Here is a 21,121-nt window from a genome sequence, read left to right on the forward strand (position 1 = left end):
ACCGTTGGGGAAACACATCTAACACCGGAAGTGGAGGACGCAAACAAAATATGACTGAATTTGGCTAATTGTAACTAAACTTCTAATCCTGTTTGTCAACCTCTCACAGACTGACTGTAGTGTTGTGTCGTTCAAAGAAGGTTTCGTTCATTTGACCTAATCTTGTATGTGACTCAGGAGAAACGGGTTGTCTCAGTGAGTAATTCCATCATTTTCACGCATGCGTGAATAGTCTTGGACTCTTACGTTCACTCGTTACACAGCAGCTGTAAGGTCTCCGTCAGCACAGGAAACAGAAATGATCAGTTCACGACTCTCAACTGTGGTTCTCTGGATTTGAATCGTTCATTTGTCACGTGACAGCTGGCTACAGTCTATGGGCTGTGGTAAGCAGGCAGCTCAGGAAACTGAATTGATTAGTTCACGACTCATAACCGTTGGTCTCTGGGTTTGAGTCGTTAATTTTTCACGTGACATCTCGGCTACTGTGGAGCAGGAATGAACTAATCGTTCAGCGCTCACATGGGTCTTCACTCGGCAGGCTGACCTACTGCCAGCACCGGGGAATGAGAGGCAAGTCTGTTGTCAGGTAACAGTCACTGGACTGACATATATCTAATATCTATTTTGATAATTTTGTGATATTTAATAAAGCATAACGTTATTACAGCGCAGTTATGTTGTGCTAAGTTATAGTTTTAACACAGCCGCACCGTAACTTTAGTCCTGCTAGTGTTTACAGCCAACAGCTGATGAGAGTTGTTCTGGGTCCGCTCCACTTCAGAGCCCTGACAGAGTACTGCCGGGAGCTGAATTACCACAGAGGTCGTCTCCTGTCCAAAACAAACGGACCCGGACATTAAACCATCAAAACACAGCCACATAGCAGCGTTAGCGTTAGCCCTGTGGTTTGTTTACAGCTAACAGCTGATCCGGTCCGCCAGAGAACGCAACTTAACTTTTACTTTTTATTTATCGACAGAGCCCTGCTGTTGTTTCACCGGTCCTCACTGGTGAACAACCTGCAGTGTTTGAGATTATTATTAAATCTGTTTAATTTTAATAAGAGTGTGTTTTATTCATCTAGTGTGTCAAGCTTATTACTTCAATATATTCCCTGTAAATCTGATGTTAATACATAGATTTTACTCATGGATAGGCGTTAGGCTACTGTATGAATGAGCACTTTACAGATATAGTGATAGTAATTACAATATATATATATATATATATATATATATGGCTGGTCTGTTAGTATACTCAGGAAAGATTGTGAAAATGGACGGATTTAGCCGGAGTAGTGGCTTAATCGAATATTGACAACATATTTCTGTGGTTTTGACATGGTTTGAATTTGGTTGTGGCTCCATGGGGCTTTCTGGAACCATGATAGAGAAAGATCAAGAGGTGAATTTGTGCATTATGTGCATTACTTTGTCAATTAAAGCAAGCCAGGCAGCCTTCTGTTTGAGAACGGCGCTGTTTTTTTGTTTTTTTTTTAATCGCCCACTAGAGGGCTGAAGCACTGCAATAACCAGCCTAGTTAAAATGAACGAAATGACATAAAAAAAGATTTTAATGAACGAGATTTGGTGACTCGAATCTTTCAAAAGAGTGACTTTTCCCATCACTAACTGACTGAGAAATATTTCTAAACAGCAGTGCAGGAAGTATACTACACTGAAGATACTCTGTTACAAGTGTAACTCCTGAAAAAATTAAACAAGTATATAACTTAAGCTATGTAGGAGAGAGCGGGGTGATTTGAGCCTGTGGGGAAGTTGAGCCACCCCTTGTTTCTCCACAACCACAGACAAAATTGGTTATATGAATACACATTTTTGAAGAGTTCATCATTTTACTCACCCTGTGGTGGAGAGAGGCCCATTGAATAAGTGATAAGCACATGTAAGAGAATAAAAAAACTGTTTTTTGCCATTCAAAGTGATTTTTTTATGTTCAAGGAGTCTGATTCTTGGGTCTGAACAATTAGAGATAGGTTTGAAAAAATCTTATGCATGTGTTAGTGCTTTAGGAAGTTACAACATGAAGCTATAATGTTTGCATGACGTTACTCTTAAACTCCTATTGTGGATTTGGACAGAGTAGTGGGAGAGGTACAAGGGTGACCAGATGAGAATGGGTGAAATTCGGCGTGGCTACCGGTACATTGAGTGTCAATGACCATTAACACACGTGAAAATCAAAACACAATGCTAAAATTAATAATTTTTGTTCATGAAGTCACCTGTCTGTCATTAGGAAACACACAACAACTGTGGATAGGTAGGCCAATCATGATCTTTTACCTAATTTTTATTTTATTCCTGCGCAACGCGTGTGTCAGATCTCTCGGCGTGGGTGCCTGAAGCTACACTTTCCCTGTCCTCGCGACTGTCACGTCCACTAACCACAAGAAAACAAAAGGGGAAAAGAGCATGAGTGTTACTTTGAGGCTATAACAAGGCTGTTGGCACACAATGTGTACAGATAACCTGCAACCCCTGCTGGAGCAAGAGAACTGCACAATGATCAGTATTTAATGATTAATTAAGCTATAATCAAAACTCATAGGTCTGATTTTCGGGACAACCCAGACAGGAGTCTGAACAACGGCTAGTAATTCGAGACTGTCGCGGATCTTGCGACGTCTGTCACCCTAGGAAGTCCATTCATCAGGTGGCACGGGACATGACGACAAACAGGATACATAGATATGAAACAACTATATTTCACTACTAAATGCAATTAAATGTTTGGAACTGCCATTTGAGTTTGCATTATAAAATGCCATTGATGTCACTGACCCCCATGTGGCTCAACTTACCCCCTCATATGAACCACATGAGCCAAGAGTACACGCCAGATTTTGAAAAGTTTATTTTAGATCCAAATTGATTATTCCCAGGGATGCACCACATCCTAAAGACACCTCAAGTAAAAACTGGCTCAACTCACCCCACTCTCCCCTACATAACTAAGAAAACTCATTAGTTGACATCAATGTAGTGTAAAAAGTACAAAATTTCCACATAGTGGAGTAGATGTATAAAGCTGTATGAAATACTACTAATACTATAAGTAGCTAACCTAAGAAATGCACCCAAGTATTTCTCAACTGCAAAATAGGTCTTCTGAGCAGGGCAGCATTAGGTGGTGGGAATCTAGGTTGATAGGGACACATTTTCTTATCGAAACACTGCCACCAGATACTACATATACTGTAACTCCATTACTCCTCATCATTTTTGTACAATAGCTAGTTAAATATTATTTCACATACATTTTCTCTAAAGTGCACAGCCTCCCACATAAATTTATCAGAATTTTGACAGAATGACATCTTCCCACATACTAGTTGGTTGTGACAAGTGATGTATAATATTAATAACACAATACAGTGTTTTCAGTATTGTATTTTATTATTTACTCACCAAATACTAATTAATAGAAATGTTATGTAAAAAAAAAAACAGTTAGTTCAAACTTGTGTTGATGTACAACGGCAGGTACATATCAGAGATGATTGCAGGAAAACAGGAGATTTATGAACATCATAGTTAAAAATAACTTTTTGGTATATTTTGGCAAAGTCTAATATATTGGCTGTCAAAAATGTGTGATGTGGATAATTCATATGATTTGGTTCACTTTAGAAGCTGCGTTTTGTGCAAAGTAAAGTAACCACGCCATCCAGCTCTAATACTCTTTTCTCAATTGTGCTGTAAGACCCTTTCACAAACAGAAATCTTGCTTCCTCACTGATGCAGTGATAATGACAACAGTTCCAATCTGTGAACCGGAGAGACGACAAAATACTGTTTTATCAAATCAAGCTGCTTTACAGTTTCAACCACAGAACACCATGGTGAAATGATTGAGACTTAAAATGAGGCAGACTGCACTACAAATTTCTTCTGGTACAACAAACCAGCTGGTATTGGAAACCTTAAGATATAGGTGATGTGATGGAAATTACATAGTTAACTCTTTTTAAATATATAGAAAAGTATATACTCTTTGTAAACACGCTTAACAGGAAAGTATGAAATAATAATGGAGGGGAGATCTGTTAGTCCATTTGGTTATCTGTCATTACAAAAATAATAATGCAATTAAACACTGAAATTGAAGAAAAGGACAAAATCATTACAGGGTAGAAAGAAAATTACTAAAAATAGATTTTCACACAAGGTGGACATATTTTAGTCTAATGCAATCTAATACAAATTCCCATTTTAAAAATGTGTTTACAATGTGTGTGACATGTGTTATTAAACAGTATTTGTGACCACAGTTTGCAGTGTTGCTTTATTGGACTATACATTAAAAAAGGTGTTAGAATTATTAATCCACCTCCTCTATAATCTGACTTGTAAAAGACAAGTTGCACACATCTCCTCTAAATTGAAGGGATAACTTTAAAATGATATTCTTACTAAATTTTGGTTCTTTCTTTAAATTTTTTTGACTAACTTTCCACCACAGAAATGTAAAAGGCCATCTGTATGGAAGGACACCCCTTAATCTCATGAAGCCTCCTCATGTACCTGGTTTCCCTAAACAGAAAATGACAGCAGAAAGCTATCGTGCACACATCTCCATGTGAATGTAATAATCTACATAAATGGGATTTGTTAAGACTCTTTACAGCATTAAGACTCTTTAGTATATTCTTATAACTAATTATACACTAATCAAGTCACAGAGACTGTGACACCAAGAGCTATTGCTTGTTGTTTGATTTGATGTTATTTTTTTCCTCCCACACACCCACATTATTGAAGATGCATGAAGACAACTGACAAGTATATTTACACATACCATAGAAAATAGGTTCTTCGGCTCTACAAAATCAGCCATATTTTATTGTTTCTTTACCTCGACATGGAGGGCATGACTTTACAAGAATAGCTTGATGGATAACTGCAAAGTAGTATGAAAAAAAAAAATGTGGTTTCCCAGATGTGATTAGAATAAAGGGAACGAATCACAGGCACCGACCACATTTTTCCCCCTCTCCTTGCACACTTCTGCCCAGCCAGCTTTCTGCCACCTGGCTTTTATGGCCTCTCGACTCTATATTGGCTTGCCTAATGGTCGTGGAAACCTGGCATGGGGAAGGGCCTGGCAAAAGCTTCTACGCGGTGGCGCAGTTCGGCGATGCGAGCCACTGTCTCTGGGTCCTGAAGAAGGAAGTTCTTGAAGTCTTGGAGCTTTCCTGGAGAAGACAACAGAGGAGAGAGGGGAGAGGGAAGGCTCAGTTTTCAATTTCTTTACTTCCTTCTTTTTTTTTTCTCCCCACCACAGGCCTCCCCTTATGTTTCAGTATCCAACAATTTAATATTGCACTTTTGTTGCCTTTCTCATAAGTGCATAGCTTCAAATTATGATTTAAAAAGAAAAGACAAAAAAAGGCTACACTGTAATCTGTCTCCCTTCTCACAGTTGACTCGCCTGTCTTTTTCTTGACGTCCAAGGCAATCTTGAAGCCCTCGTCCATGAACTCGACAACCTGCACAAAGTCAGCTTCTTTGAACTGTCTGGAGGTCAGGGCTGGAGCACCTGTGGCCGAGAAGAACACAAAATCTGCAGCTTGAAATACAAAGTAAGTAGCAATTACTCCCTTTTGCTTTTACAGGCCCAACAGTCTCCAACTATTTATTTTTCTACTTACCAACCATATGGTCTTTGGGAAAAAAAAAAAAAAGAACCCTGGAGCTACTTAAAATTTTAGTAATGCATCTACACAGACTCCAGATGTGTCAAACATACACTGATACTAATGGCTGATGGGTCACTAAGGTGCAGCCCAAATCTCAATATAATAAACAATTAATAGAACCTCGCCTTAAGTCAATGCTATAAATGTGGCAGTGTAGATGGGGAGCTCTTGAACTTCCTGGAAGATGATTAAAAACCCAAACATGCTAAATTAATCATGATGTGCTCAGTGCTTGTGGCTTAATTGGTGGCTGACTAATTTCCATATGCAGAACTACATTTTAAGTAAAACAGATTACGTGAAGAGGAAGTGCAAAGTAAATTTGACAGAAAGACAACTCACCTTTTAGTTAAATATTGAACACATCAGGCTGAATAGCAGACCAGCTTATCAAAAATTATTATCTTGACAAAGTGGTGATATTTACACATGTTTTGAGATTTAAAACCTTTTGTATATACAAACCATAAAATGTGGTTTCTGATTATACCCTTAATAAGTATGACAAAACCTTAAAGTTAAATGTAATGTAACGTGAAGTTTACCAAGCCTGAGGCCACCAGGAGTCAGGGCACTCTTGTCCCCGGGGCAGGTGTTCTTATTGGCAGTGATTGACACGAGCTCCAGCACCCTCTCAGCCCGAGCCCCATCAATGCCCTTAGGCCGCAGGTCCACCAGGACCAGGTGGTTGTCGGTCCCACCTGAAATATTCAGCATTTTTAGTCATAACTTTTGAAGAGGAGGAAAGTCGGAGACTGTAAAAACAGAGACTTCACTTTTAAGCCTTTGATTAGACCACCTCAACTTTACTTTAACATGGATGAGGTAATTTTACTAGATTTGTGAGCTTTAGGATATGAAACTGAATGCAGTTAATTAAATGACGGTTGGGTAGTGTGTTATCAGGTCTAGACATGGGCCAGTTACCGGTTTCAATGTATCCTGCTGTATGCAAAAAGTTATTTCTGTTATAGCGTTGCTGTGGTATGAGCCGCTTTTTTGTCTCATCAAATACAGAAAGTGCAGGGATCCTGCAGGTTGGTTGTGAGCAGCATAGCGCAAAACACGCCCTCTCCTCAGTCACCTGTGTGTAGGATGGCCGAAGGAGGGGAATCCCTGAACATTGTGTGTGTGCGCATGACACACTTGCGCTCTCTCTCTCTCTCCTTATGTTTATATGTGCATCAACACTGAAATAATAATAATGGATTTTATAGCGTTATTTGACATTATTTTTAGCAGCAGTAGAATATCTTATTGCTTAAATGTAAAAAATTGTGTTCAGTGGAAAAAAGGTGATGTTTTTTACCCAGACATTTAAAAACACATTTTAGAGCTGTAAGCGCGATACCTTGATACTCTTGCTTAAGGTTACCATACCGTGAAAGTCTCATAGCGGCCCATGCCTAATCAGGGCCTCCAATGAATCACATCTTCACCTTTCCCATACATTTCCCCATGTTTATATACATATCTGCTTTGTGTCAATCTGAGAACTGTAGGTTTACTTCATTCTGGGACATGAAATTCTGTCCACCCTTTTAATATCAGTGAGGGTATATAATGCACTCCAGGTCAAGTGCACCTGCAGCCTCCAATATGACCATAAAGTTGAATCTACACATCTGTAAAACCAAACATCATTCATGAAGGAGGACTTGTTGCAGGACTGTTGTATTAGACCGCATTAGTTTTAGCTAGGTGTTTCTATAAACTGGCAACTGACTGTATATTATTACTAAAATGTGCATACTTGAAAATGCCTACATTTTCCTTCAGCCATTAATGTAACTAACTTACCTAAGGTAGCGCCACACTCCTTTTTTTAATGTTTCGTATAGACTAACAGTATTCAACACCCCTTTCTTTTTTACACAACATCTACAAAGGAGTGGGAAAAGAATGGAGAATGCACACAATGCAGTGTAAGCACAGCACTCTGTGTTGTTTAGGGTAGCAATTGAAGGCTATACATCAAAAAAAAGCTGAGGCCAGCGAATTAAACGCAGTACAATATTCAAGCATTCATTCACAACCAGAAACAGACCACTTTCATCTGGTTTTATTTTCTTGACTGACAGGACAGCTACACTGACATTAGCCTTCTGCACATCATGAATTTAAATGCTTTTCTGGTGTGTAATCTGCATTTTGTGACAGGACATTACTCTTTATTGACTTGTGTTTTTCTGCTTCTTGCTGCGGTTTGCTGAGGCAGTGTCTCCCAGGAAATAATAATAAAAATAAAAAAAGAATGCTTAAATAGTTGCTTAATGCTTAAAAAAAAAAAAGTTAGATTACCTGATACCAGGGTGTAGCCTTTGGTGAGGAGAGCTGTAGCCATAGCCTTGGCGTTCTTTAGTACCTGGCTGATATACTCCTTGAACATGGCAGACTGTGCCTGGCCAAACACAAATTAACAATAGAAGGCGGTTGAGCTATATAGACATACTTAAGTTAGATTAAGTTTTTTTTTTTTGTTTAAGCTCAAGAAATGATTTGAGAGTTATCAACATGTCATGAGAGACATTGGCTTCCCATCCTCTTTAACAGATTATATTTCAGTAGCACAGCATTAGACAGTTCACACTTGAGAAAGAGAAGGTGCAGATGTGCACAGTAGCTTAGGGAACAAGTTCCTGAGGTAAGATTTTGTTTCACAGTAAAATCTGATCATCAAATTCTCATTAGGAAATAGAAGACCAGGGTAATAAAGTGTTACATCAATACAAATAACGTTAGTTACTTTTGCATTGTATGCAGTTTGTGTGTTGTGCTGACCTGTCTGAGCGCCACAGCCACACCAGCGATGGCATGGTTATGAGGTCCACCCTGCAGTGAGGGAAAGACCGAGAAGTTGACCTTGTCCTCCAGGTCGTAAATGATCTCTTTCCCCTTCTTATCCACCGAGCGGACACCCTTACGATAGAAGATGAGGCCAGCCCTGAACAGAACAGACTAATTGACTGACAAAGCATTTTTACCTTTTTATTTTTCTCTAAATCCCAAAAAAGGTATCATCCTTCATAATTTGATTTGTCGCTATGCATGGCAGCTGTCTGATTAGGAGGGCATCATGACGTCACAAAATACTACTAAAGACAACAAATAATTTTCATGATGCTCTAAAAGGTATGTGACAGGGAGAAACAATAATGCACTGCTATTGAGCCTCTTAGTCTGCTCCCTAACTTCAGTCACAACAATGCAACAGTTCTAATGAGACATTTCTGACTTTTCTGCTGCTCTTACCTGGCTCCTCTGAGGGATTTGTGTGTGGTAGTGGTGACCAGGTCAGCATATTCAAAGGGAGAGGGGATGGCTTTGCCTGCCACCAGGCCACTGATGTGGGCCATATCAGCTAGCATGTAAGCCTTAATGTCAGTACACAGCTGAGGGTGAAAAGGGTGGAAAAGAGGGAACAAACACAAAATTAGGATTAGAATTTATACCATGAGGCAGCACATTTTATATTACATTTTTATTTTATAACTTTTTTGTACAAGCCCACAGTCATGAAATTACTGCCTTATAAACAGTGAACTAAGTTTGCTCCAGAGCTTTGGATTTAAAATGAAACTGTGAGTGAGTTTGAAGTGCTGACTCAAGGTGTTTGCCCCTCCAGATTTACGGTGTAGGAACAATACAATTTTATACATAATCCCTTACTTTTAGGTGACCGAGTCATTAGACAAGTTCAGATAGAAGTCAGTAACGACCTTAAGTCTACAAACTCTACGAAACTTCTTAGGTTCTCACTTGTTTAGGGGGGTGGGGGTGGGGTTTGCCTTCAGTTTGATCTTTAGCAAGTGAACAAATACTCAGTCTGATTGAAGTCATTGAGCATTTTAGTGTTTTGCCATGAAAACCTCTTCAGCTGCCTTTTCAGTATTCTTGTTAAAATTGTGGGACTATGAACAAAAAGTCTACACTGCTAATCCAACATAGATGGGAACACACTCAAACCCCTATAATGCTGAGTGTCAGCACTTCAGCCTCAGCCACTGATGTAGTGTCCTGGAGCACAGAGTAAAAATGTGCACTGTCCAAATATTTATTAACAGCACTGTCTTTGCATTTATTATTCTTGATATACAGAGTGCTACCAGAAAGGACTTTACTATAAAACTAAACTACTATTTGACTGTGCTCCAAGTAGAAATGCAAGATACAATCTCTTAGCGCTATCCATTTATATAATTCCCCCATAGTTAAGACTAACTACATCTACATCTGTTAGCAATACCTGTCTTCTCCAAGGGCAGATATTTCAATTCAGAGCTGGTGTTATTGCACTCTTCCACAGTCTTCAGAGGCCCAAAATATTACAGTGTAATTCAATAAATCCTTGCCGTCTCTTGCCAACATTTATTGAAAAAGGCACAAACAATAAATAGCTCGCTAACATGCAAATGACTCGCTGGCAAATGATCAGAGCAGTAAACAATCTTTTTAGTGCTCCAATTAATATGCATTATCATGACAATCTCCCTTCCTTTCATATCTAAACTGGATCAGCGCATGTTTATTAGATTAAAAGGCAGGATAGATGGCAAGGTTACTGGAGGGGGTAAAGAACACAAGAGGGTGATGTGCGGTAGCTGATGAACGTCGGTAGTGAAACAAATTTCAGATACAAAAAAAAACCCCTACTCCAATCTAAGTAACAACACTGAAAATCTGGAGAGGAGCCCGGCCTGGCAGATTCTGTCATAAAACAGTGAACAGTTTCACACACATGCCATGGGGAAAATATGGCCCCACTTCAGGCCTAGTGGCAAAGTAGTTATGGTGCTTAATAACAACACAGCTCTGTAATGGTGGGACACTCCATCTGATGGTACTAGCTAAAGTGGAGCTCTGCAACAAAAGGGAAGCAGTCATGGAGTGAATGAAGTGAATGAGCGGGTGGGTATAGCAAAACAGATAAAAGGGGCCTCTTGTGCACTGTCAAAGAGAGCAATGAAGTGTGCAGTTAAAAGTTGCTGCTGTATGAGTCAGTGCGAGTATCCACGTTCAGTCCGGATGAGTAGGCAAGAGAGGAAGAAAGCATCTTTGTTGAGTGCAAGTGTGAAAGACCCTAGAAAATTGATTTGTATTTGGAAATGTTGCCGTTTGAAAGTGAATGCTCGGTATTTAGAGCAGACAGGTCTCTGCTGGGGCACAGAAATTAACGAAGATGTGGTTGGAAGTGATCCCGGCTAGGTGCGACCTATCACTAAGGGAGGCAGGTGAGTGTGAAAGTTCGGTGATAAAGGCTGACGGAGTTTTAAATAAAAAGACAAAGCTGGTCTGACCTCCCTAATGCAGGATGAGAAGTGGAGAAAACAGGTAGCGGGTGAGTTTGAAATACAGAGAGAGTTCTCCGTGCACCTTCTTGATGCGGGCGTAGTCAATGAGGCGGGCATAGGCGCTGGTGCCAGCGATGATGAGCTTGGGCCGGAACAGCTTGGCCGTCATCTCCATCTGGTCGTAGTCTATGAGTCCTGTTGCAGTCTGCAGAGACAGGGAGGGGGGGGGGCAGATTGAGGAGAGAGAAAATGAGGCAGAGAGGGAGGAAAGAAGTGGAGGATAAATATAAAAACGTTAGAGGGAGTGTTAGAGGGAGAGTAAGGGTCAGGGGGAAGAAAAAGGAACATGAGGATGAAAAAAAAAAAGTTGTCAGATATCTTGAGGATCAAGAGCAAACATATCAACACGGAAGACAGATTTTTTACCATTTGAAGATCATTTGATGCAGCTGCATTTGAAGTACTTTGGCTACCTTAAAAAGGGGAAGGGATTTATCTAAGGGAGACATTTCAACCCATCACATCAAGGAAGAAGATGGAGCAATTGCAGTAATGCACCCCTACTTATCCTAATTCAACCTTTCAGGGATCACTCAACTGGTGTGATGAGGCTGAACAGATCAGACGTTGGTTTGGGGACTTTTCCCTGCTCTTTTCATTGAGATAAGCAATTTGAGAAATATGTTAGACAAACCATTGTTTGGGGGATGTACTTCAAAAGTCACATGAAATGGAGTCGACTAGTGTGCCTGAATCTCCAGTTTTACCCCTCTACTCCTCCAACGAGCACAAGAAAAGAGAGACACTACAGGCGAGGGAAAGAGAGCAGCACGGAGAAGGAAAAACAAAGTGAGAGACAGAAAGGATAGAGAATAAAAGGAGACACAGGGAAGAAAAAGGCGAGAGGAAAGGAGGAGGGAGAGCTTTATTTAGACAACCTGATAATCTCCCATCTCCAGAGCACATCTATGGATGCCCCCTCACTCCATCAAGCTGCTCATTGTGAAGACAGAGCCAGTGGTGCTGGCCAGCCTGTCGATTTCCCATTATCTCTCTCGCAGAGGGGTCCTGCCTGCCCATACATCAGCGGGCCTGGGCATGCAGACTCTCATGGCCATCCATCAGCTGCTACCAACACTACCACACAACCATGACCCCGGGAATAAAACACTGTACACTAAAATACGATGCACACTCATCATATCAACATGTTGAATCAAAAAAATTACGTCACTTCTGAGGGAACCTGGTAGTACAGATCTCAATGAGTGATTTACATACTATACTAAACTAATAGCACTGTATGGTTGCATTGTGAGGGACATCAACCAAAACATCTACATGCAAGCCCTTCTGTCACCTAGCATCTGCCAGCAGGTGTCTGCTGGGCTGAAGTTTGAGTTAGCGACTGTACCCCTAACCACACTGCCTTGGTGTTATCCCTTCGGGGGCATAAGTGCAAATAGGATTTCCCAAAAAGGGAATCAATGTTTTTATTACACTTTTTCTTCTTTGCTGTTTATTTTGAATCACTATCTTGTTATTGAATTCGTTCTCAGAGGAAATACCAAGACCAGCATATTTGCCATTTGAAATGTAGATGTTGGTGCTCATTGTACTCTCTACTTACTTTAGTCAATGACTCCAACCAGGGTCTGAAATTAGTTTTTTTCAGGCAGGTTACTGAACATTTCTACCAGCCACTCAATTTGTTTGACACTCTTCTTATAAACACTGAGTCAGTGGTACCTGGCTGTGGACATATGGAATATATCATGTAACCTTAATCCCTTGCTATTCTTTCCTTAAGAATTGCTTTTTAAATTAAAAGAATATTTATTAATATGACGAAAACCTATCTGTCATGGTGGCAGGTGACCTGAAATTTTTACCTGCCACAGCAAACATTTACCCTGTATTTGCCAGGTGGCAGGTGCTAATTTCATTCCATGACTCAAACAGAAGTAATTTAAAAAACAAAAAACAGTGCGTACATTTTGATCAAAACAACAAATGTGGTATATTCTTCACATTTGATACCTACTGATAAGGATGACTGAAATCACTGTGTACTTTACCGCCAACATAATGACAGCAATATCTATTAAAAAAAAGAAAAAAGTATGGTTTATTATAAGCAGCACATACACTACTTATTTTATGTCGTGGAGGTACAGGCACAAACTGGTATTTATCCAGTCCATTTTTCTTTTTTTACAGATTTACAGTGAAGGGGCTTAAGAAAATTCAGTTAGCAAGGAACACATCTTAACTCCACAACATACATATTCACTTGCAAACGTTCACTTACAGTCTTGGTGTGGTTCCTACATTAATACCAGCACAATCTATTAAGGGCAGAAACTGACAAAGCAGAAGAGATAACTAAAACACATGAAACCTTGTAGAGAGTGCTACAGCAGAACAAGCAATGCTTTCCACTGGCAGCTATCAGATATCTAAGACGGTAGATCCTGACACATCAGCAGTTCTGACCAACAGTACTGGTTCATGTCGGTTCATGAGTCAGAACAAATTCCCTCTTATTGCCTTGACATGAAAGGATGAATCATGGCTTGTATCGCTGTTGTCCCATTCCCATCAATTTTACTGGTGATACTGTTCCTCACCATTACCAAAAGAGCTGACTGTTTATCACTGGTATGGGAAGTCATATCAGCTGTAGGGTTCTCTACTTACATTTAGCTTGTAGGGCATGGACTCAAAATAGATTGAGGTTGCTGAGATCCTCTTCACATCGGACATGTAGCCATGAGTCAGACTGGGGATCAAAAAGAAACATGTGGTCAGTCAAATGTGCAGGAAAAAAGGAGGTAAAATGCATGTCAGTAGCCACATTTCCATCTAATAGTCAAGTAAATTTGAAGCAAACATTTGAAATGTTACCAAAAAAGAAGATTACAAAGAAAGAAAACTGGATGCTAGCAAATGATACAAGCAAGCCCATATGAAAGTGACTGAGCGGTGTTAACGAAAGAGCAAAGCACCTGCAGGACCGACACGCCGTCCTCTATAAAGAACCTGCAGAGGTTGGAGATGTCTCCCCTTTCAGCATTACTACAGTATTAAACAAGATGGCCCAGTAAACTGTTGTTTATAAGATAGTTGTCCTGTTGTTTGCTTAACAGACAATTCTCAAAACAAAGCTAATGCCCCTCAGAGCTATCAGACTGAGGAATCTCAGACAGCAGACTTTGAGTTGAAAATACTTTGACTAAAGCATAGTTTTACAAGAAGTTGCCAGTAAAGGCTACTTTACGCTGTGGCTGTAAAACCGAGAATAAAAAGTAGAAGTTGACAAACAAAAGTAGCTAGAAACAAAACCACTTTTCTGCCAACCACCGATAAAATCCAAAGAGACTGAAGAAAACACAAAATTAGTCACCTTGGCCATCCAAGAGAAAAAAAAAATGGAGGGGCAGAATTCCCTAACCCTTCTTCTCCTCCTCCTCCTCCTCCACCTCCACCTCCTCTCAGAACAGAAACAGCTGATCAGACATGTGAGTTTACATTTTACATCACAACTTCTTTTAAAAAGGTGTTTCCTCTCGGTGTTGACTCTTTTTCAATTGAGCATAAGAACCTTTCTGAATAACTGAGGAGGTTTGTTTGAATTTTGCCATTTCTATCAACCTTTTCTAATGCAGTACCTGAAAATGCACGCAAAAATAAACTGATGGAAACACAGCTACTGATTCTTCAGGTCCTGCAAATGACACTAGTGTTGACCAACAAAGAAACAGGGACAGAAAATTCTAACAGGAGAAAATAAGTGACAGGGTGAGGATTAAGAATAAAAAGAAATAGCAGTGACTACTGACTGTCCTCCGTCGGGCAGGTCCAGGCCCATGATGCGGTCATGGGGGTTCAGCACGGCGGTGTAGACGGCAAAGTTAGCAGGAGAGCCAGAGTACGGCTGGACGTTGACACCCCACAGAGCTGGGTCCAGGTCAAAGGCCTCCAGGGCTCGTTTCTCACACAACAACTCAATTTGGTCAACCACTTCTGCTCCACCATAGTATCTGAGGGTGGGGTAGGAAAAAAAAAATAAAGACACTCTTCGGCCATTTACTTACAGATTCATCTCTCCTGCAAATATCCTTCTGGATTCAGCTCCAATAGTAATTAAATTAAAACCCGCAATAATGTTTTTTGCCACAGGAAACAAGTTATGAACAATGACATATCATCCCATTTTAAGTCGATATGGCGGGCCTGTTAGAACATAGTTTCTTATTTATAAGAAAGTGTATGGGGAGCAACATTATCACTTATTCAGGGTGTCATTCAAAGTCGTGTTTCTCGTGTTTTTGGTCTCTACCAGCTCCTGAGGGAAATATTTAACTGCTAACTGTTCCAATATGTTCACCAGCTAGTCGCTAACTTTTTCTGTCTGCCGTTTGGTGATGAGCAGGTGTACACTGAGATTTTCAAGCTTTTTCGCTTGAAACAATGCTATGAGAGATGTGAGCTGAATGTCACTCTAAAGCTCTGTAAAGCCATGAGGAGCTGCAAATCCAGGTGATAATTCTCTGTAGGTTCACTACAAGCCCCTTTCACATTGTCATTTGATAAATTGTTATTATAAAAATACTGGTTATAGCTGCTTTCAGTCAATATCAACAGTGCTTGTTACCAATCATGCATTTGCCAAAAATGGCACTGTTGGTCACAAAAACCTTTTCAGAGGAATTACAGATGAAGGAGCAACAGATGACTACTGTACAAACCACTCATTCAATGAGGTCACCCTTTTGTTTCATTACATTAAAGTGTAAAACAGCAGATGAGTAGGATGTGGGGGGAAACAAAATAAAATTAAAACCACAGTGGGAGGGAGATTTATAGTAGGCTTGTATTCCAGGAATCAAAGGCATAAACTGAGAACCATTTCAAAACATGTCAGTTCTCTGTTTGCTGCTGATAAATGTGAATTATCTGAGGGAAATAACAGAAAATAGGAAAACTGAAAATAGAAAACTATCAGCCTGGGCACTAAATTCTTCCAATGTATCCCCCCAGGAACTTTCTTTGGCAAGGCAGAGGCTGTGGATTATTTGCAGTGTGGTTGGCATGTATTATTATAGGGCAAGCTAGAGAACACAGAATAAATCAGTGTCTATGTACGTGTTTAGGTGTTCATGTCTGCAAATATAACAAATATCCTAAAGCAAAGAATATCAACAGTGTTAATAAGCTGGGTGTGACTGAATGAACACACTCACCTTCTCCCTGGGTAGCCTTCAGAGTATTTGTTGTTCAGACAGGAGCCCAGAGCTTCCAAAGCTGCTCGACTGCAGAAATTCTGTGGTGAGAGAACGAACACACACACACACACACACACACACACACACACAGATCAATGGCGCAAGTGGACAGAAGGGACAAGGACCGCAAATTAAAGTCCGTTAAGTGATAGTAAGAAATCCCCCTCCAGCTAAAGACAATCATTACAGTATTGAACCTCTGGACTTCCATAGACTAACACTGCACTTCACAATGCTTATCGCCTCGCCGCTGGAGGATACGAGATAATGTAATAAACTTTCCTGCACATGCTGGGATAGATTGGTGTGGCCATTTTTAATCACTTTGCAATGCATTTTTCAAGAAAAACAAATTATAGTTTGTATGGTTTGCTGCTAAAGGGATAATTATTCTCCAAAAGTGATTCTTTGTATCTTGTCTGTGTGCTGCAAGATGAAAAAGACATGTCAAATAAACACATTGTATTAGCTTGATTTCAGTATTCATTCCTTGAAGTTATTTTAGTGAATTTCTTAATACTATCAGTGGAGTTAGACCAATTAAAATCTGGCTACTGAATTACAATACTGTTTTTTTGATTGCCATAAAGCTACAACAATTAGTTGATTAAATCAGTAGGATTCGGTATCGTTTGGGGCTTGTTGACAATTCCGTTGCCAAATTGAGCCTTAAAAAAAAAAAGAGAAAAAAAAGGGCTTTAATAAAAAAAATTATATTTAAAATTTAACTTTAACTTTTTGTTGATTGAACAGAAAAATCGACAAATTTAAGTGGCACCGAAAAGAGGTACCGCAATTTGCATCCAGAAGGAACTGGTTCCATATTGGTACCGGGTTTCAGTGCCCAACCCTTTTAAATCAGTTGTTCAAACAAAGACTATTTTGATTAATATTTATTTTTACCAAAAATACCAAAAATTCCGTTGCTCTAGCTTCTCAAATGTGTGGATTTTCAGTTTCTGTTTGCCTTATGTGATAATAAACATGAAGATCTTTTTGTTTAGGACTATTGGTTGGAAAAACAAGCAGTATCTGCCCTTATAATACCCTGCCCCACAACTGACCCACAAGACACTCTCCCCATAGGTATTGTACATATTGACAGTACAGTATTGGACATTATACAAAATGTTGAAGGAAAGTATACAAGAAAAAGCCATGTTAATTTAAAGAGCTATTTATATTTAAGATGCTAAAAAGAAGTAAGGCTACTGCTGTATGTGAAAAAATCATCAAGTACCATCAAGTATGTTCTTTTTATACCAGGGTTGGGCACTATGGCTTAGTAAAGCCCCCTGAAACACTGTATACAAGGTCACACACACACACACACACACACGTCTTCACTCTGTCTATTGTTCAGGTGATGTGTGTGGTTATGCTAATGCTTCACCTAGCCAAGAGGAGATCAAGGGAGATAACAGCTCCAGTAACAGCTTTGTGCTGCGTCCGTCTGTCATGCCAATGACTGTGCATATATTAAAAAAGGAATTGCATTTGCTTCTCAGCGTCTTTAAGTGTGTGTGTGATTGGGGGGGGGGGGGAGAATAATGTATGTCTTTTCATTCATTCCTTCCCTGCCTGAGTTGTACTGTGATGTGCCTTGCAGAGTGAGTTGGGGAGGAGGCGGAATGAAGATATCAGTTTTATCTCACACTAGAGCGGTCAGGCTTTGTGTAGAGAGAGGGCTGATATACTCCACTGAACAACTACTGTGGCGAAGAAAAAACAGGCGGGGATCGAAAGAACATCACAAGACAAAACCTTGTCTGCTCTTTTGAATAGTAAAATTTCCCAAAATCCAGCCTTGGAATGAAAACAAAGTTACCCAAATGTTTCTGTAACAAGCGAGCTATTCTGCTAACATTTTCAAGAAGCCACGTTTGAATGATCTGATGTGATTTCACTTGTCAGAGTTTATGATATCTGTTTTATCATGTTTGAGACAGAAGGTCGCAGTTTCTCTGGCCTAGCAAGCCAATGAAAACACTAAAAACCAGCAAATTTACTCCTATAAAATATTTTATATATATTTTTTTTTTGCAGTGTATGGCTTTTATGCAAATATGTATATAATTTAAGGGTGGTGATGGCTTGATGTAACCCCTTGTTGCTCCAGAGGCGTGCAACCTCTGACTTGTATAACAATTGTAAGTTGCTTTGGATAAAAGCATCAGCTAAATGAAGGAAAATGTAAAATAATTTGTTGTACTTGATGTGCTGTGCTATATTTATCTACAGTATGAGGCTTGACAAAACACTGATACGGGCTTTCTGTTAATGCTGCCAGCAGTAATATGAAGAGAAAAAAAAAAAAAAAAAAACAATAGATATCCATGAGTTAGCAAGTCTATTCATTCATTCATTTTGCAAAAAACTTTAATCAGAGGTGCTGAAGCATTCTCAGCTTCCTGCACTGCCAACATATATAGGGGATGTGCTGGCAGCTCTTACAGGCGTCGAGTGACTGTCTTTCTTTAAAAATGAGTCAACTCAATCAACAAGAATTCTACAGAATGGGACTTTATCTTCTACTAATAGGCTGTCTGAATGACAAACCTTTTTACTATAATTCAAACTATCTGCCAGCATGTAAATTCCAAGACAGCATCTTTAAAGGCACTGACCAATGATGTCCTTGCCTGACCAATCAAGAGGTTCAAGGAATTGCATTAGTGTGCCGAGGCTATCTGGTAATCATCCTTCATTCCCATCATTTAATACTTATAATCAGGCTTGAGAACATCATACGTCGTCACCATTTATTTTGCATCCCATTCTTCCCATCTCTCACCACTGTAAAGTGAATTTAGCAAAAAAACCAAAAACATTGATATTTTCAGAAGAGAACAACAGAGATTAAAGTGAAGAAAGAATTTTGACTGAGGTAATTGTGGAAACGCTAACTTGAATTTAACAGCATCACCTTGAGATAAGAGTGACATTATATGTGCCTGAGTACTGGGTGAAATGTTCAACCCACCTCCAACATTTTGTTTCCCAGTTTTAAAGTTTAAGATGCACAAAACAAACACAGAAAAATATGAAGAAAGTGTCACGGGATCTAAATAAAATAAAGAACTATGATCTGAACACCCGACTGTCAGCAAGTCCTACTTGCGTCACGTGGGGATTTGAACCCTGAAACTTCAGACCTCCAGAGTAGGTGACTTACTGACTGAGCTACTGGTGAGAGCTTTTTCCACACACCTTCTCACAAATTGAGGCAGTGACATCACATGTGCCAAACCCGAATATTCTTGTCAGTTTAAACTGTCAAGATGTTAGTAAGAAAACAAAATCACATCATTCTGGGGTGTGTTGTAAATTATTTTGATGGCATTTGATCCAAAACTGAGCAAACAAGAAAATGTTGTGCATACTGTACAAGCTGGGAATTGTTGGGCTTCTGTAAATATCAGAGTATGGTCTAGACCTGCTCTTTTATGAAAAGCGCTGTGAGATAACTGTTGTTGTGATTTGATGCTATATAAATAAAACTGAATTGAAGTTACAGCAAAATACTGAATATCACTGCAGACTCACCGTTTGACTGATTTAAAAACTCTTAGAAACACTTGAAATCAGCCATCTAGAGAATGTCTGTGTTGATTTTGGTAGCGTTTGAAGAAAGACTTGTGGAGATATAGATGTTAATTGATTTAGCATATTCTGAAAAACAGTGACTGACTTCTGAATTGACCATAGGTTGCAGTGAGGCAAACGTTTGTCACATATCAATAGATAGGCTGAAAAATGTTCAGCTCTCTAGGACGTAGGCCAATTTTCTTAGATTTTTGGAAGAAAGAAAGATCACTAAAAACATCATTCATATCTGAGAAAGATGTTTTACCTCAGATGCAATGAGCTCCAAGCCGCGGCTCTGCCTGTCCTTTTCCTTTCGCAGCAGATCCCACATCTCGGGGTCGTCCTGAGCCAGGCTTTCTTGGCCCGTCCATGGACGATCTTCATCCACAGTACGAGTGGCGGCGTGGGACTGCTGGCCGCGTACACAGACACGAACTGGGGCTCGCTGGCATAGCGGCTGTGGGCAGAAGAGAAGTTGTAGGGGGGATGGGTATTGACAGAGGAGATGCAGAGAAAGGAAAAGGATTAATTGAGACTATATTTGTGTTACTGATGTAACAGTTATGGTGAACCCATTTTCTAGTACTGGGTCACTGCACTATATGGGGTCATGTAGGAGTCTGGTGTAAGCAACCAAAATTTGGGGAGTGTTATTTTTTTTTTTTTCCCCTCCTTCATCCACACCTGCAGATTTTGTTATTTAACCAAAATCTTACTGCACTGCAGATGACCATAGCTTTAATAGAAGTACCATAAAAAGATGAGCACTTTTATTTATTTTTTACAACTGGTGTATGAATTTTGAGTTCTATTATCTCTGAAGATTAAACTAGTTGGGGCCCCAGAATGTCATGAAAAAACAATTTTTCTACAGAATATATTTGATCATATTACATATTTGATGTAACAGCCTGATTTGTCCTATATAAATAAGGAGACATTTCAAGTCCCCTCCTCCGTTCCTCATACTCTAATGTGTAGCCTGGTATAATTAGATACTGGCGTGTTTGTGTGATATCAATAATCAGCATGGTTGTTCAATTATGCTTCTATCAGCACTTCCACAAACTGAAGTACTGACTTTTACAGCCTCAGTGTACCGAAGGAGGCATATAGAGAACAGACTCAGCACTTCCTGCTTATCTAATCTGGACTGAAGCTGGCGAGTTCTCCTCCTGCTGCTGCAATGCCTGATCATGCGAGTGTGCAGAGTCCATACAATTTTCATG

At 39.7% G+C, this 21,121-nt stretch overlaps 1 protein-coding gene and 1 long non-coding RNA gene across 2 annotated transcripts in view; one reads left to right on the forward strand and one right to left on the reverse strand.

Moving 5' to 3' along the window:
- Positions 1 to 4,649: 4,649 nt before the first annotated feature.
- LOC123957027 overlaps positions 4,650 to 21,121 on the forward strand; it is a 61,232-nt gene continuing 44,760 nt past the window's right edge. The window contains exon 1 of the long non-coding RNA XR_006821698.1: positions 4,650 to 5,608. This is a non-coding gene — a long non-coding RNA (uncharacterized LOC123957027). The remainder of the gene's footprint in view (positions 5,609 to 21,121) is intronic.
- The window catches only part of shmt2 (serine hydroxymethyltransferase 2 (mitochondrial)), a 31,419-nt gene continuing 15,131 nt past the window's right edge, over positions 4,834 to 21,121 (reverse strand). The window contains exons 2-12 of the mRNA XM_046029621.1: positions 20,158 to 20,349; positions 16,263 to 16,342; positions 14,859 to 15,059; positions 13,717 to 13,798; positions 11,099 to 11,221; positions 8,978 to 9,117; positions 8,507 to 8,669; positions 8,027 to 8,126; positions 6,271 to 6,426; positions 5,458 to 5,565; positions 4,834 to 5,221 (exon numbers count right to left, since the gene is read on the reverse strand). Of these exons, the coding sequence (XP_045885577.1) occupies positions 5,094 to 5,221; positions 5,458 to 5,565; positions 6,271 to 6,426; positions 8,027 to 8,126; positions 8,507 to 8,669; positions 8,978 to 9,117; positions 11,099 to 11,221; positions 13,717 to 13,798; positions 14,859 to 15,059; positions 16,263 to 16,342; positions 20,158 to 20,349 (1,473 nt within the window). The 3' untranslated portion in view covers positions 4,834 to 5,093. The remainder of the gene's footprint in view (positions 5,222 to 5,457; positions 5,566 to 6,270; positions 6,427 to 8,026; positions 8,127 to 8,506; positions 8,670 to 8,977; positions 9,118 to 11,098; positions 11,222 to 13,716; positions 13,799 to 14,858; positions 15,060 to 16,262; positions 16,343 to 20,157; positions 20,350 to 21,121) is intronic.

Source organism: Micropterus dolomieu, linkage group LG18 (assembly GCF_021292245.1).
Source record: "Micropterus dolomieu isolate WLL.071019.BEF.003 ecotype Adirondacks linkage group LG18, ASM2129224v1, whole genome shotgun sequence".
Lineage (NCBI taxonomy): Eukaryota > Metazoa > Chordata > Actinopteri > Centrarchiformes > Centrarchidae > Micropterus > Micropterus dolomieu.